Raw genomic sequence first — 13,883 nt, forward strand, 5'->3', positions numbered from 1 at the left:
ATTGGGAAGCTGACTCTACCTGATAACCTTTCCCAAAACATTTTCAGCGATGGAAAATATACTAACATAGCCTATTGTTTTTAAATTGTTTGTGATTCATGCTCTAGTATCTACTGTCCATTTCAAGGTTTTATTTTATCTGAATTGTCCTGATTATTTATTTTTAATACTTCTTCGCACTTTTTCAGATCTTGGCACTGACTAACTTTAGGGAGCTCATCTGAATCATCGTGACTCCAGCTGGAAATGTCAGAACTGGTAGGAAACATAGAACATAGAACCGTGCAGCACAGGAACGGGCCCTTGGTCTACAATGTCCATGCTAAATATGACAGCAATTTCAACTAATTTCCACTGCCTGCATGTGATCCATATCTTTCCATCCCCTGCATATCCATGTGCCTGTCTAAAAACCTCTTAAATTGTATCTGCTTACACCACCAGCCCTTGCAGCACATTCTAGACACCAACCACTCTCAGTGAATTCCACAGATTTACAACTCTCTGACTGAAAAAGTTTTTCCTCATCTCCATTCTAAATGGCCTACCCCTTATTATTAAACTGTGGCCCCTGCCCCCCCCTCTTCATTGGCCACCACTCCCGTCCCACCGCCCCTGGCGCGATCATGGCACGGCATGTGGAAAAGGGATTTAAGGGATTTATTAAAGTTTAAAATGTCAAGAACTTTTAAAATATAACACTAATTTGAACGAAACTTGCTACTGGACATCCCAGGACCTCTTCTGCGGGCCCGGCAATCCTCCCCCAACTGACGACACTCACCCACTCCATCCCCCCCTCAACCTCCATTTTCCACCCTCCTCCCTACGCCCCTCCTCTCCTGCCCCCCTTCTCCCCTGCCCCCCTCACCCACTCCATCTCCCTTCAACCCCCCTTATCCCTTTTCCTCCCCTCACACCCCCCCCCCCTCCACTCTTAGGGTCTCTCTGGCACTCCCCACCTCCCTCCCCCTTTCCTCTCTCTCCCCTCTCCCCCCTCCCTCCCCTCCCTCTTCCCCTCCCCCTTCCTCCCCCCAGCTCCCTCCCCCTCCCTCCCCTTCCCCTCCCTCCCCCCACTCACCCACTACATCCCCCTTCAACCCCCTTATCCCCCCCTGCTCCCCTCCACCTGCCACTCACCCACTCACCCACTCCATTCCCCCTCAACATCAATGGGCCTCAACTGTGCAGGCGCGGACCCATTGGGTTCTACGCACACGTGGATCCAGCGGCCAACTTACATAAGTATCAGATCAATGGGCCCCAACCGCAGAGGCGTGGACCTGTTTGTTCTGCGCACACACGGATCCAGCGACCATCTTACGTAAGTATCAGATCAACGGGCCCCAACTGTGCATCCATGGACCCGTTAGGTTCCCATTGTGATGTCAAACGCGTCTGACGGCCAGGGGAGATGGAAAAGTGATTTTTTAAACTTTAAAATGTGAATGACTTAAAATATATAACACCAATTTGAATTAAACTTCCTCCAGCCCACCCCAGGACAATGGTGAGTAACGTGGGCCTAAAATTGCCATGCTATCGTGTACTGTTTTGGCTGTATTTCAGGATCAAGCAAACCAACAAACCAACAAGATGAGAGTTTTAGAGATAGATAGATAGATAGATAGATAGATAGATAGATAGATAGATAGATAGATAGATAGATAGATAGATAAATAGATAGATAGATAGATAGATAGATAGATAGATAGATAGATAGATAGATAGATAGATAGATAGATAGATAGATAGATAGATAGATAGATAGATAGATAGATAGATAGATAGATAGATAGATAGATAGGTTCTCTTGCCATTAGTATTAATGATAGTCTGAGAGAACACAATTTTTTTCTCTATTCTTTTGATATAACTATTTCACAGAATAGTTTCACAACTCCTTAATAAACATTAATGAAGGCGTTTGAGTAACCTGAATTACAATAAGAAACGATGTTTTTTCAAAGAAATTTAGTTTCACTTAGACAGTTTGACCTAGAAATACATTGACACAACTTAAAAAATGGCCCTAGGTGTTGTTAAAAGCTTGTTTTAACCTAGAATAGAGCAATTTCGTGCACATTTCTGGTTGTCGTAGCACTTACTTGAACATTTATCTCCTAATTTTTCAACAGGATTTCCATTTGCACCAACACTTTTCTCTAGCAGTACAATGAGTCACCCAAAACTCATTGATCTTAAAAAAAATGACATTTCTTAATAGTTGTAGAACAATCAAATGTTATTAATCCTGTTTCATTGTATCCGTATGATTTAAAGGGCCAACACTCAGCAATGAAGATCCCTTTACATTCTCTGTTCTCACTGAGATCTGTTGTCTCAAAGATAGCCTCAAATGTGACTGGCAATTTTCTGCTCCTGGCCGTGTGGTTATTCTCAGCTCCAGAGTACTGATCTCCACACATCTCATGCTTGCATTAGGGAGGTTATCCAAACTACATGCTCAAGGAGAGCAGGCATAGATTGCGCGGGCATTCCTAACGACTTCCCTAGTGTAAAGATATTCTTAGAATGAACTCAGGCTTTGACAGCAATGTACTTCCAAGAACACCAGGTCTTAAGCCTCCTTGTACAAAGAACATGTATCTTTCAGGCACTAAGTCTCACCAGCCTGTCCACATCCTTCTGACTTTCTGGAGGCATTTTTTAAACTCACTCCCTTATGGCAGCATCGATTCATACAGTGACCACAGTCCCCAATAGGTGGAAGCGCTTTGCTCATCTTGCAGTACGTTCTTTAAAACCTAGCTGTAAAGATCACCTGGGCTACATGCTGACAAATGCAAGAAGTTGGAACAAATCAATAGGGAACACAGCACTGAAACTTCAGTAGAGCCCTACACAAAGAAAACTGTTTTTGTTCTTCTACAAATAGCACTAGGGGTGGCCCAAAATATTATTTTGACAGCAAACACAATGTGAAATGATTGCTAAATCTTTAACTGGACGTGTTCTGTCTACCTTTGGAAAGTGCATTAACATTGCAGGTCATTCAATCATCATCAAATCCTTTAATGGAGATTGCTTTCCAAGGGAGTTAAACTCCATGTTATGAACTTGAAGCAATCTCATTCTACATTATTTAAGGGAGATTGTTTTAACTGTTCATATCTAAGACAGGTGTTTGCAGGTGTAGTTGCAGCAAATGTATAATTTCAATGAGGAAGTCCTTAAGGAAATGCAGAAATCTCTAGCTTCATTCAAGAATTATACCCGCCACTGCACAAATGTCAGAAGGGTTGAAGTAATAATTGAAGTTGATGTTCCTTCACAGTATATGTTCAGTTATCATTATTAAAAGGATGGCGTTAAGGAAAGAGTGTTCACTACGCACAAAAAGTACAAGACGCCACTGTATGCAGATGCCGAGAAGTGAGTTCAGCTTTGGCTGAACAATTTCTAATCTTGTGATGTGGTCTCGATGAGAAGAAGATTAAAAAGATACTTGCTGAAGCACTGAACTCCAAAATGGCAGCCCTGGGATTCAATCAATATTGTATTGATTAATGTAACACCCTTCTTACGCAGTATATTTAATCGATCTGGCATCTGGCGCAATTTGCTCACCCAGCATGCGTGAGTGCTCGTTCTATCATGCTGAAATCAAAACTGCACATGAAAAGCCAAGCAATTGGAAGCTTTTTTTTTTGTTGCCTTTTTAAAGCAAATGTTAATGGGGATGAAATTTGGTTTCCAATGAAAAAGAAATGTGAGTGTAAATTGTGTTGCCAATTTACTGTCCTTATTTATCATCTTGATACGTTGTACTAAGCCCATTTCCATTCAAATTATGCAAGGAAATTGTGAAATCCCTGTTTAAGTTATTGCTTCACTCTTTGTATCTATGGGTAACGTAATGAAAATTTCCGTAATCTTCTAAAAAAAGTTCATCAACATACTACCACTGGCATTATTCACTGTGCACAATGTAGGCATTTATTGAAAAATTAAATCTGTCAGCTTAGGATATGATTTGCATTCCCACTCTGTCTGCACTGACCGCTATTACATATTGAGTATAACCTACCAAAAAGTTAAAATACAATCTTCCCTTCTTTATCTCAGACAGTTCTTGTGATCAAGGATGACTTCCCTTCATTTTGGTTTTCTAAGTTTGGAGGTGAGTGATCATAGATGGGGTAAGAGGTGCACAATAGAACGGGGGGGGGGGGGGGGGGGGGAGGGGAGGGGGGTAAGGAGTTTGAGGTGTTGAACTCCTGTTACTTATGCACAGCTTCTGTGTACCCCCCTTGCATGGATTTGAAAGAATCCCACAATCTCTTTCTCCACCTTGAGTGATCAAGGCACAAACACCATGAGGAATCAACGGCTTTGAACATGTCACTGAATCTTTCCCTCCACCTGCATGGTAATTTGTACCCACGAGAGAGCTTGGATAAAGTGTTCAATTTGCGAGTTTGATCTCAAGCTCATGAATGACATGAAAGCCTGCCCCACAGAATTGACCGTGTATCAAAGGCCTTGTTCCTGGGGATGCTGGCCTGGGAGAGGACGCTGATATTGGTTAAGTTGTCTGTCCAGTGAATTTGAACGATTTGGTGGTAGTGTATCTTTACTGTTTATTAAGATTCCTAATGTAGGTAGTCCATGTCTCAAAAACCTGTAGGAGATCAGGGATCATTGCTACCAGGAAGGTGTGAATTTGAGCATAGTCTTGAGGCATTGACCTTCTAATATGTTTTTCCTTAAGCAATCAAAAGCTGTGCTGATGATGTATTGAAGGTAATGGTGAATTTCATCATTAATGTCTGCCGTGCTGAGAGGTGCCTTCCTGTGACATGGGAAGTGGTTCACCCTTTCCTTGATTTTGCCATGAATCGTTATTGTTGGAGGATAGTGTAAAGCTCTGGGAGCAGGATGGAAGAGGACTTTTGTCTTTCAAGTGTTGAGTAGCAGGTGCATTCTCTTTATATCCTTCATTGACCAAGTCAATGATGTCTTGAACCTAAGCCACTGTGCATGCACAATCCTGTAAGTCATCTATCTAGTGCAGCTCAACTACTAAGGATAGACACAAATGCTGGAGTAACTCGGGTTCGGCAGTATCTCTGGAGGAAAGGAATAGGTGACATTTTGGGTCAGAACCCTTCTTCAGACTGAAAGATAGAGGTGAGAGGGAGGGGGGGAAGATGTGAATTTGAGCATTTAATATGCACCATGCCATTAAGGCGCTACCCTGTTCATTGAACCAGATAACAACAGGTAAAGTGTAGGAAGGAACAGCAGATGCTGGTTTAAAACGACGATACACACAAAAAACTGGAGTAACTCAGCGGATCAGACAGCATCTCTGGAAAAAAGGAATAGGTCACGTTTTGGGTTGAGACCCTTCTTCAGACTGAGAAGGGTCAGTCTGTCTGTAGTCTGAAGAAGGGTCTCGACCCGAAATGTCACCTATTGCTTTTCTCTAGAGATGCTGCCTGTCCCGCTGAGTTACTCCAGCTTTTTGTGTCTAATAACAGGTAATCCCTGCGACCAGAACCAAAGGATTGCTTCAATACTGAAACCTTACATGCCAATTGTTATACTGAAGTTTACATTTGGATTTCACATTTTGTTGAGAATTTTAAATAAACAGGTTTATTGGCAGAACAATTAAATTGTGCTTTCCTCTGTAATATCCATTTTATCTGTCATTCATATACATTACAAACATAATTGAGAACAGATTAGATAGATGAGGTTAATAGGGGAGTTACGTCTGTTTACCTTGTCTCGTATCTGTTGTCGTACTTTTTCCCTTTCAGCTTCCATTCTAATATGCTTTTGCTTACGTTCATCTTCCTGTTGATTAAGGGCCTCTTGTCTTTCATCTTCCTTCTTCTGTGCATCTGGGTCTTTCTCCTCATCACCCCCCAGCATCTTCCCCATGTCTTTGGTGGCCCCTGGGTGAAGTAATGACATTATATTATAGTCATGGAGATTGCTAAGAATAAGACGGTGCCTTTGTACTGATTTAGATTTTGCACATGTGAGACATGACTAAAAAATCCTAACTTCGCATAATCTCTTGATGTGGTTCTCTAGGAGTCTGGAGATGAATTAGGCCACACGTAACAATGGAAGCACTTATGCTATTTTGAAAAAGTTTATGTCACAGCTAAATTATAGTCAGATAGATTTGTTCTGTTACATCTGGCCAGGGATAAAGTCCACAAAAGCACCAGTACTTATAGGGATATAATTTAACATAAACAAGGACATTGTGTCTGGGCAAAAATGATCTTTGATAAGGTGGCTGAAGTATCAACTGTGTCTTTCTGAAGATGTTGTACTGACAGTAACAATTTCATTGTTCGGTTTTGGGACATATGACAATATAAACACTTGTTTGCTTCTTGATTCTGGAATGAAGATTGGACTGAGGGCTTGCTTGCATAGGTAGCAAAGTAGGGTCCATGGTGGGTGTGCTCCACTTCCCTTCCTCACACAGCAAATTAGGATGACATTTGCTAGTGTCTGGAGGCTGTTCCACTCAAAGTTGTACATCTTTCTTTCAGATCCACCATCCCTGACCGCATCCACCGATTGGACATTTTGTTTCTATCCTGCTTAAACAATGACATTGCTTCCCATTTGTCACAGGGGAACTACCATTCTTTCACCAGAGACAAGCATTATTATTGTTTTTTGAAAGTCACTACGGAATTTTCTTTTACCACCGTTTTTGTGTCGGGTCATTCAAGAACTTAACAACTTGCAATGTTCCAAAAAAAGCTCTCCTGTGAGTGAGCCATTTGAGGAAAAAGTTTAGTCTGAAGCTGGATGTTGGTATATATTTTCAGAAAGCAGTGACATCTTATTATCGAACTGCAGTACCCTGGGGATTTATTTGTAATAAAACTGCATTAAAATATTTTTTTAAATAACATTATTTTTCAGTGAAAGAAAAACTGGACAAATTAACTTTACAACAGGCACAAAGTGTTGGAGTAACTCAGACAGCAGTATCTCTAGGATACGTGACATTTTGGGTCAGGACTTTTCTTCAGACTAATACTAAATGTACTTTTCAGTCTACAGAAGGGTACCGACCCAAAATCCTTTTTCTCCAGAGATGCTGCCTGACCCACTGAGTTACTCCAGCACTTTGTGTCTATCCTTGCTATAAACCAGCATTTGCAGTTTCTTCCTACACACTTAAATTTACTTTAATATTTTCAGCCAAGTAATCTATGATTAGGCTTCATGCACTGTAATGTTGATAATAGTTAATATTTTTGAGAGCTTACGAAAAATTTTAAACCCAATATTTGATCTGCGAACATTTGTATTTGCATAACTTTAACAGCTTCAATAGAAAGCTTCAAAAGGGTGCTAAATTTACACATTTTACTACCGTTTCAATATTATGCATATTCCTGGAATCAAATCACACATGTGGGGTTTAATCAAGACCAGTTGCCATAGAATATGTTATAGTTCTTGTATTGTAAAGCTGGCACTGAGAGAATGAAGTAATATTTAAACACTGTATCAATGTTATTGTTTTTTTACCTTCTTCTGAACTTCACTGCAGTAACAGTACAAGCCCCTCTATCGGAGGTTGCTTTTACAGTGCAGATGAGTATTCATAGGCACAATCAAACTGTACTTCCATGTATTAGTGTTTAGGTGGTGTCGTTCATTTTCCAGTAAATTGGTTGCATTGAGGGTCCTCCTTTAGCTCTGCCTCTCAGTGCCTCAAAAAGTATATAAAGTATTCTTGTCCTTGATTGTCAAATAATTCATCACTACCTCCTCATCTCAACTTTTGTGGTCTTATAGAACATAGAATATAGAACAGCACAGCACAGCAACAGGCCCTTTGGCCCATAATGTTTGTGCTGAACATGATGCCAAGACCAACTCTTATCTGCCTGCAGATAATCCATATCCCTCCGTTCCCTGCATATCCATGTGTTCACTCAAAAAGTCTCTTAAATTCCTTTATCATTTTTGCAATTAATTTGGAGGAGAATTTGGAAGCTACCACGGAAATGGATTGTCAAAGGCTTGTTGGAAAATGGACTGTTGGAGACATGTTGGACTCAGTGAAATAAGATGCCATGGAAGAATTTAACTTATTGCTATACATGTAAAGTCCCTGTACATATCTGTTTTGTAAATAAAGTGGGATGTTATGGGAATATTGGCACAGTACCGAGGATATAATACCCATGAGGCAGTAGCCAAGGGGATCCTGAATTAAAATGGCTGAACCCAAGACTCGAGTGTAAAGCCTCTGTCATTTAGTTGTGTAGCTGTAAAATGGAGCAGGTTACAGAAAGGAAACACAATAACAAAACAAGTGGGCTCATCAATGCCATGTAAAGCTGAATAAAAAAATTATATTTGTTAACACTGCTTTGGAAGGAATTGGAGGCAGGTGGGAGTTAGGAAGGGACGATTAATTGCTTCTCTTCTGTTCCCAGTAACATAAAGCTCCACTGTTAATGGGAGATTGGAGAGTGGGCAATAAATAACTGAGGCAGGGGCGGCATGGCGGCATAACGGGTAGAGTTGCTGACTTACAGCACCAGAGAACCAGGTTCGATCCTGACTACAGGTGCTGTCTGTTCGGAGTTGCTACGTTCTCCCCGTGACCAGTGTGGGTTTCTCCAAGATCTTCGGTTTCCTCCCACTCCTCCCACACTCCAAATACGTACAGGTTTGTAGGTTAATTGGCTTGATATTCCCTAGTGTGTGTAGGATAGTGACAATGTGCGGGGATCGCTGGTCGGTGCGGACTCGGTAGGCCAGATGGCCAGTTTCCGCGTTGTATCTCTAAACTAAATTAAAAGCAAACTAAACTAAATTGAGCAGAGTGATAGCCTGTTTGGGGGGGTTTACCAAAATTGGTGGCATAGTGGAGACTGAGGAAGATTATTTAAGTTTACAACAGGATTAAAACTACTGATGTTTTTAGGAAGATTCTGGTGCAATTTGTAACAGAGAAATTATATGAAAGCACATTAATAATGCAGGTGTCTTTCACTGAGGGACAACAGATGGTGCTATTATGTTTCTGTCTTTATATCTTCAAAGATATATGCACATGTATTTTAAAGTTAGTAAGCATGTAACAAGATTAGTACAAGTCAAATAAGATTAACTTGTACTTTGGCAAAATTGGCTGGTAACCCTGTTTATTGTCTCATTCGTTTATTATAGCCACATTTTCATGTTCCTAATCATTTTAAGTAGTGCTTAGGATAATTATCATTGAATATGTTATTTCTGCACATAATTCTCCAACTGTGGTCTTACAGGGCTGTTTGCATGATGTTCCAACTCCTGTACTTAGTAACCTTACAGATGAAAGCAAGTATGCTAAACAACTTCTTCACTACTCTGTCTACCTGGCGGCACGGTGGCGCAGTGGTAGAGTTGCCGCCTTACAGCGAATGCAGCGCCGGAGACTCAGGTTCGATCCTGACTATGGGCGCTGTCTGTACGGAGTTTGTACGTTCTCCCCGTGACCTGCGTGGGTTTTCTCCGAGATCTTGCTATGGAGGGCGTGCAGCATAGGTTCACTAGGTTAATTCCCGGAATGGCGGGACTGTCGTATGTTGAAAGGCTGGAGCGATTGGGCTTGTATACACTGGAATTTAGAAGGATGAGGGGGGATCTTATTGAAACATATAAGATAATTAGGGGATTGGACACATTAGAGGCAGGAAACATGTTCCCAATGTTGGGGGAGTCCAGAACAAGGGGCCACAGTTTAAGAATAAGGGGTAGGCCATTTAGAACGGAGATGAGGAAGAACTTTTTCAGTCAGAGAGTGGTGAAGGTGTGGAATTCTCTGGCTCAGAAGGCAGTGGAGGCCAGTTCGTTGGATGCTTTCAAGAGAGAGCTGGATAGAGCTCTTAAGGATAGCGGAGTGAGGGGGTATGGGGAGAAGGCAGGAATGGGGTACTGATTGAGAGTGATCAGCCATGATCGCATTGAATGGCGGTGCTGGCTCGAAGGGCTGAATGGCCTACTCCTGCACCTATTGTCTATTGTCTATTGTCTATTGATCTTCGGTTTCCTCCCACACTCCAAAGACGTACAGGTATGTAGGTTAATTGGCTGGGAAAATGTTTAAAAAAGTGTCCCTAGTGTGTGTAGGATAGTGTTAATGTGCGGGGATCGCTGGGTGGCGTAGACCCGGTGGGCCAAAGGGCCTGTTTCCGCGCTGTATCTCTAAATCTAAATCTAAAATATCTACCTGTGTCATCACTTCTAGGGAACTCTGTCCCCTGTATCCCTAAACACTCTACAAGGATTCAACATTTACTGTGTAATCCCTACGCTGGTTGAACAGAAAAATGCACACCTCACACTTGTCAGAGCTAATTTCCATCTGCCTTTCATTGGCCCACTTCCCTAATTAATTTTGATCCTGTTGTAAACTTAAATAATCTTTGTCAGTCTTACCAATTTTGGTAATATCCTCAAATATAGCAACCACGCTAACTACATTTTCATCCAAATCATTACTATAGATAACAAACAACAGTGGACACAATGCAGATCCCTGCAGCACACCACTTGTTACAGAGTTCCAATTAAAAAAACAACCCTCCACTACCACCCTCTGATTCCTTTCATCAAGTCGAATTTAAATCCAGTTGGCTAGCTCACGCTGACTCCCATGTGATTTGACATGCCTACCAGGCAGGACCCTGTCAAACATCTTGCTAAAATCCATATAGTTAATGTCTACAGGCCTGCTCAAGTCAAAAGGTTTTTTAAGATCATGCCAATACTATGTACGATGTTTGAAAAACATCTTACTTTGTACTCCAGGCCATTTGCAATGAAGGATAACATACTATTTGCTTCCAGGCAGGACTGAATGTTTCATGCTCTAAACTTCTGACTTTGGTATCCATTTGCGCTCAGGTAAGTGAAAATTGTTGATATTGTACTCACATTTTCTATAATTCCCCACTTTAGAACCTTCTTAAAATTATGAATAAATATTTCACATATTTCACATTATGGTGGTGACATATATTATGTGTGTAGTATCTATCAGATTCAATAGACAATAGACAATAGGTGCAGGAGAAGGCCATTGAGCCCTTCGAGCCAGCACCGCCATTCAATGCGATCATGGCTGATCACTCTCAATCAGTACCCCGTTCCTGCCTTCTCCCCATACTCCCTCACTCCGCTATCCTTAAGAGCTCTATCCAGCTCTCTCTTGAAAGCATCCAACGAACTGGCCTCCACTGCCTTCTGAGGCAGAGAATTCCACACCTTCACCACTCTCTGACTGAAAAAGTTCTTCCTCATCTCCGTTCTAAATGGCCTACCACTTATTCTTAAACTGTGGCCCCTTGTTCTGGACTCCCCCAGCATTGGGAACATGTTTCCTGCCTCTAATGTGTCCAATCCCCTAATTATCTTATATGTTTCAATAAGATCCCCCCTCATCCTTCTAAATTCCAGTGTATACAAGCCCAATCGCTCCAGCCTTTCAACATACGACAGTCCCGCCATTCCGGGAATTAACCTAGATTCAATTTTGTATAGTTATTAGTTCTTCTCCAACTAACAGAGGCCATGGTGCTTTTGAGGCTTACATTGCAGCACTGTTTTGACCTTAGGTAGACAACATTTTGGTTGGTTTCGAGAAGGGTAGTATTTGTTTGCATGTGCGGTCCCAGTCTTGAGGAAAATATATAAGCTTCCTAAAGGACAGAATTCAACCTCCCATCTTTTTCGAGTGGCAAGAAATAACAGATGTATAACATACATTGGTGTGACCAATATTTGTTTTGTAATGGAAGGGTCAATATTTGTCTGCTCAATAGTTTGAACAATAGAGGTGGTCTCAGAGTCCACCTTAGTCTCGGAGTCTACCATGAAGTTTCGCATGAGCCTCAGATTAGAGTCAGTATTCTTCCTCTTAGCTTTGTGCGAAGTGACAAGGGACTTAGCCTAACAAATGGTGCAACAGAATGCACTATTCCTGCCACTGACTGCTGACAATGATTTAAGAAGACAACTGACAACCATAATTGTTGTCTGAGGCCGATGAATAATCTTTGTTTGGTCTCTGGAATAAGAAGAGTTCCAGATACTATTTTGGGCTTCCAGTGAATGGAGTGAGCATTGTACAAGTACTCTGTGTTGTACTATAAATAGAACAATCGAATCAGCACTTTTTGAAGTGTGAAATGTTTCACTGGCCTGCATAAAAATCCTCTCTCCCTTCTACCAATCTCTAAGCCTTAGCATTGCAGTATTTTTTTCTAGTACGTGAATGTTACCCTACCAATTTAAATCTATGATTTAACTATCACTCTCTCTCTTCCAACTGAGCTTATATGTCACCATAATTTGTCTAGCAAAGTAAAGCAATTATCTGATCACAATGTACCATCTGTGGAAATGGATAGAAGTGGCCCCTACATTCTGATTCGGAATTATTTTCCACTCATTCTTTAATCTCTGTGATTAATGTCAATACATTCTTGATTGTGTGTATCCTTTTCTTGCTCTATCTCCAGTAATGGGACCGACATTTCATTGTAAAAGTCCAATTTTAACACATCTTGACACTTGGCATTTAACAAGTATCCTCTAAATTGAGAGAAAAAAAGTTTCTTTTTAAAAGCCAATTATATTTTGAGGCACTTGGTTTAGGGACGAACAAATTCAGTCTTTTGCAGTCTGAGCTCAGCCCTGATAAACTGGCTCAAAAACACTGAAGAACCATTAACCTTCGTGTCAGTAATGACTCAGACTGTTTTGCTTGGAAAATGGGCAATTGGCAATAAAACTGGAGTGGTGGATAATCAATTCTTCTGATCTGTCCTTCGTATGGCTTATTTGTGAAGCGAGGTCACCTGCTTTTCCCAAGGGTTTACATCATCTGTGGAAATTCAAACTGTAACAAGCTCAGCTATAACTATACGATCGTGACCCAAACTCACTTTCTCATTTATTTCCCTTCATTATTTTCTGCATGGTGTATGTTTTTCTGTTTCAGTTTATCTGTTTGCCTTTACCCAACAGTTAATAAGCCACCGTGTACAATCCCATCAGTGGAATCAGCTTGATGACATTGCAATCTTCACACTGATCAATGAGGTTTTGTCATGATTTTGAAACTTTAGCATCTCACCACATATACAGAGATAAGTTGTTGCTTATGAAGCAATCTGATTAATTCCATGGGCTGGGTAGACTCATATGTGGGGCCAGCTTGCCATATGTGGATTAGTTTACCAGATCTCCAATAGTTCTTAAACTGGTAATATTAACCTCATTTGGGGTTTTTTCCCCCAATGTGCTACTGATTATAATGAATATTTAAGTGGACTTTTATGATGGACAAGGGGACATTGAGCTAATTGAAACATTTGGCTGCACTGTGTATTTTAATTAATTCTCTCTCTATGACATAAATGGGAGCCAATTGCCATCTCCCAACCTCACTATTTTTCATGGTGAACAGGCATTAGCAGGGATGAAAATTATAATGAAAGCTCACTGATTTTTTAATAGGCCTGGGCTTAAGTGGCCAGCTGTGAATCCATTTTGATCCTCTCTATTTCATAAGGTTGATAAGGAAAGCATCCCATTTTTAGTGGTATTTAAAATCACAAATACTTGCTTTCTTGACTGCTGCAAATTACTGGCAGATGCTATATTTTAACTTATCAATAGGTTTTGAATTTAGAATTTGTTTTTGCTTTAAATGGTTTGACCATCTTCAAACAGCTAGAGGGTGCTAGAAATGATTTATTTCAAAAAATTACCATCTTTGTTGCCATTCCCTTCCAGCTAAGCAGCAAGTAAAGTGACTACGCAGAGTTGGAATTTGTAGGAACACTAACGAGGATGTAAAGCAGTTG

At 40.9% G+C, this 13,883-nt stretch overlaps 1 protein-coding gene across 6 annotated transcripts in view; it reads right to left on the reverse strand.

Moving 5' to 3' along the window:
* The window catches only part of cplx2b (complexin 2b), a 244,247-nt gene that overhangs the window by 9,718 nt on the left and 220,646 nt on the right, over nucleotides 1-13,883 (reverse strand). For all 6 annotated transcript variants that reach the window (XM_078411551.1, XM_078411553.1, XM_078411549.1 and 3 more), the window contains exon 3: nucleotides 5,755-5,930. In XM_078411551.1, coding sequence (XP_078267677.1) covers nucleotides 5,755-5,930 — 176 coding nt within the window. The remainder of the gene's footprint in view (nucleotides 1-5,754; nucleotides 5,931-13,883) is intronic.

The sequence above is a fragment of the Rhinoraja longicauda genome, chromosome 14 (assembly GCF_053455715.1).
Source record: "Rhinoraja longicauda isolate Sanriku21f chromosome 14, sRhiLon1.1, whole genome shotgun sequence".
In the NCBI taxonomy this organism is placed as follows: domain Eukaryota; kingdom Metazoa; phylum Chordata; class Chondrichthyes; order Rajiformes; family Arhynchobatidae; genus Rhinoraja; species Rhinoraja longicauda.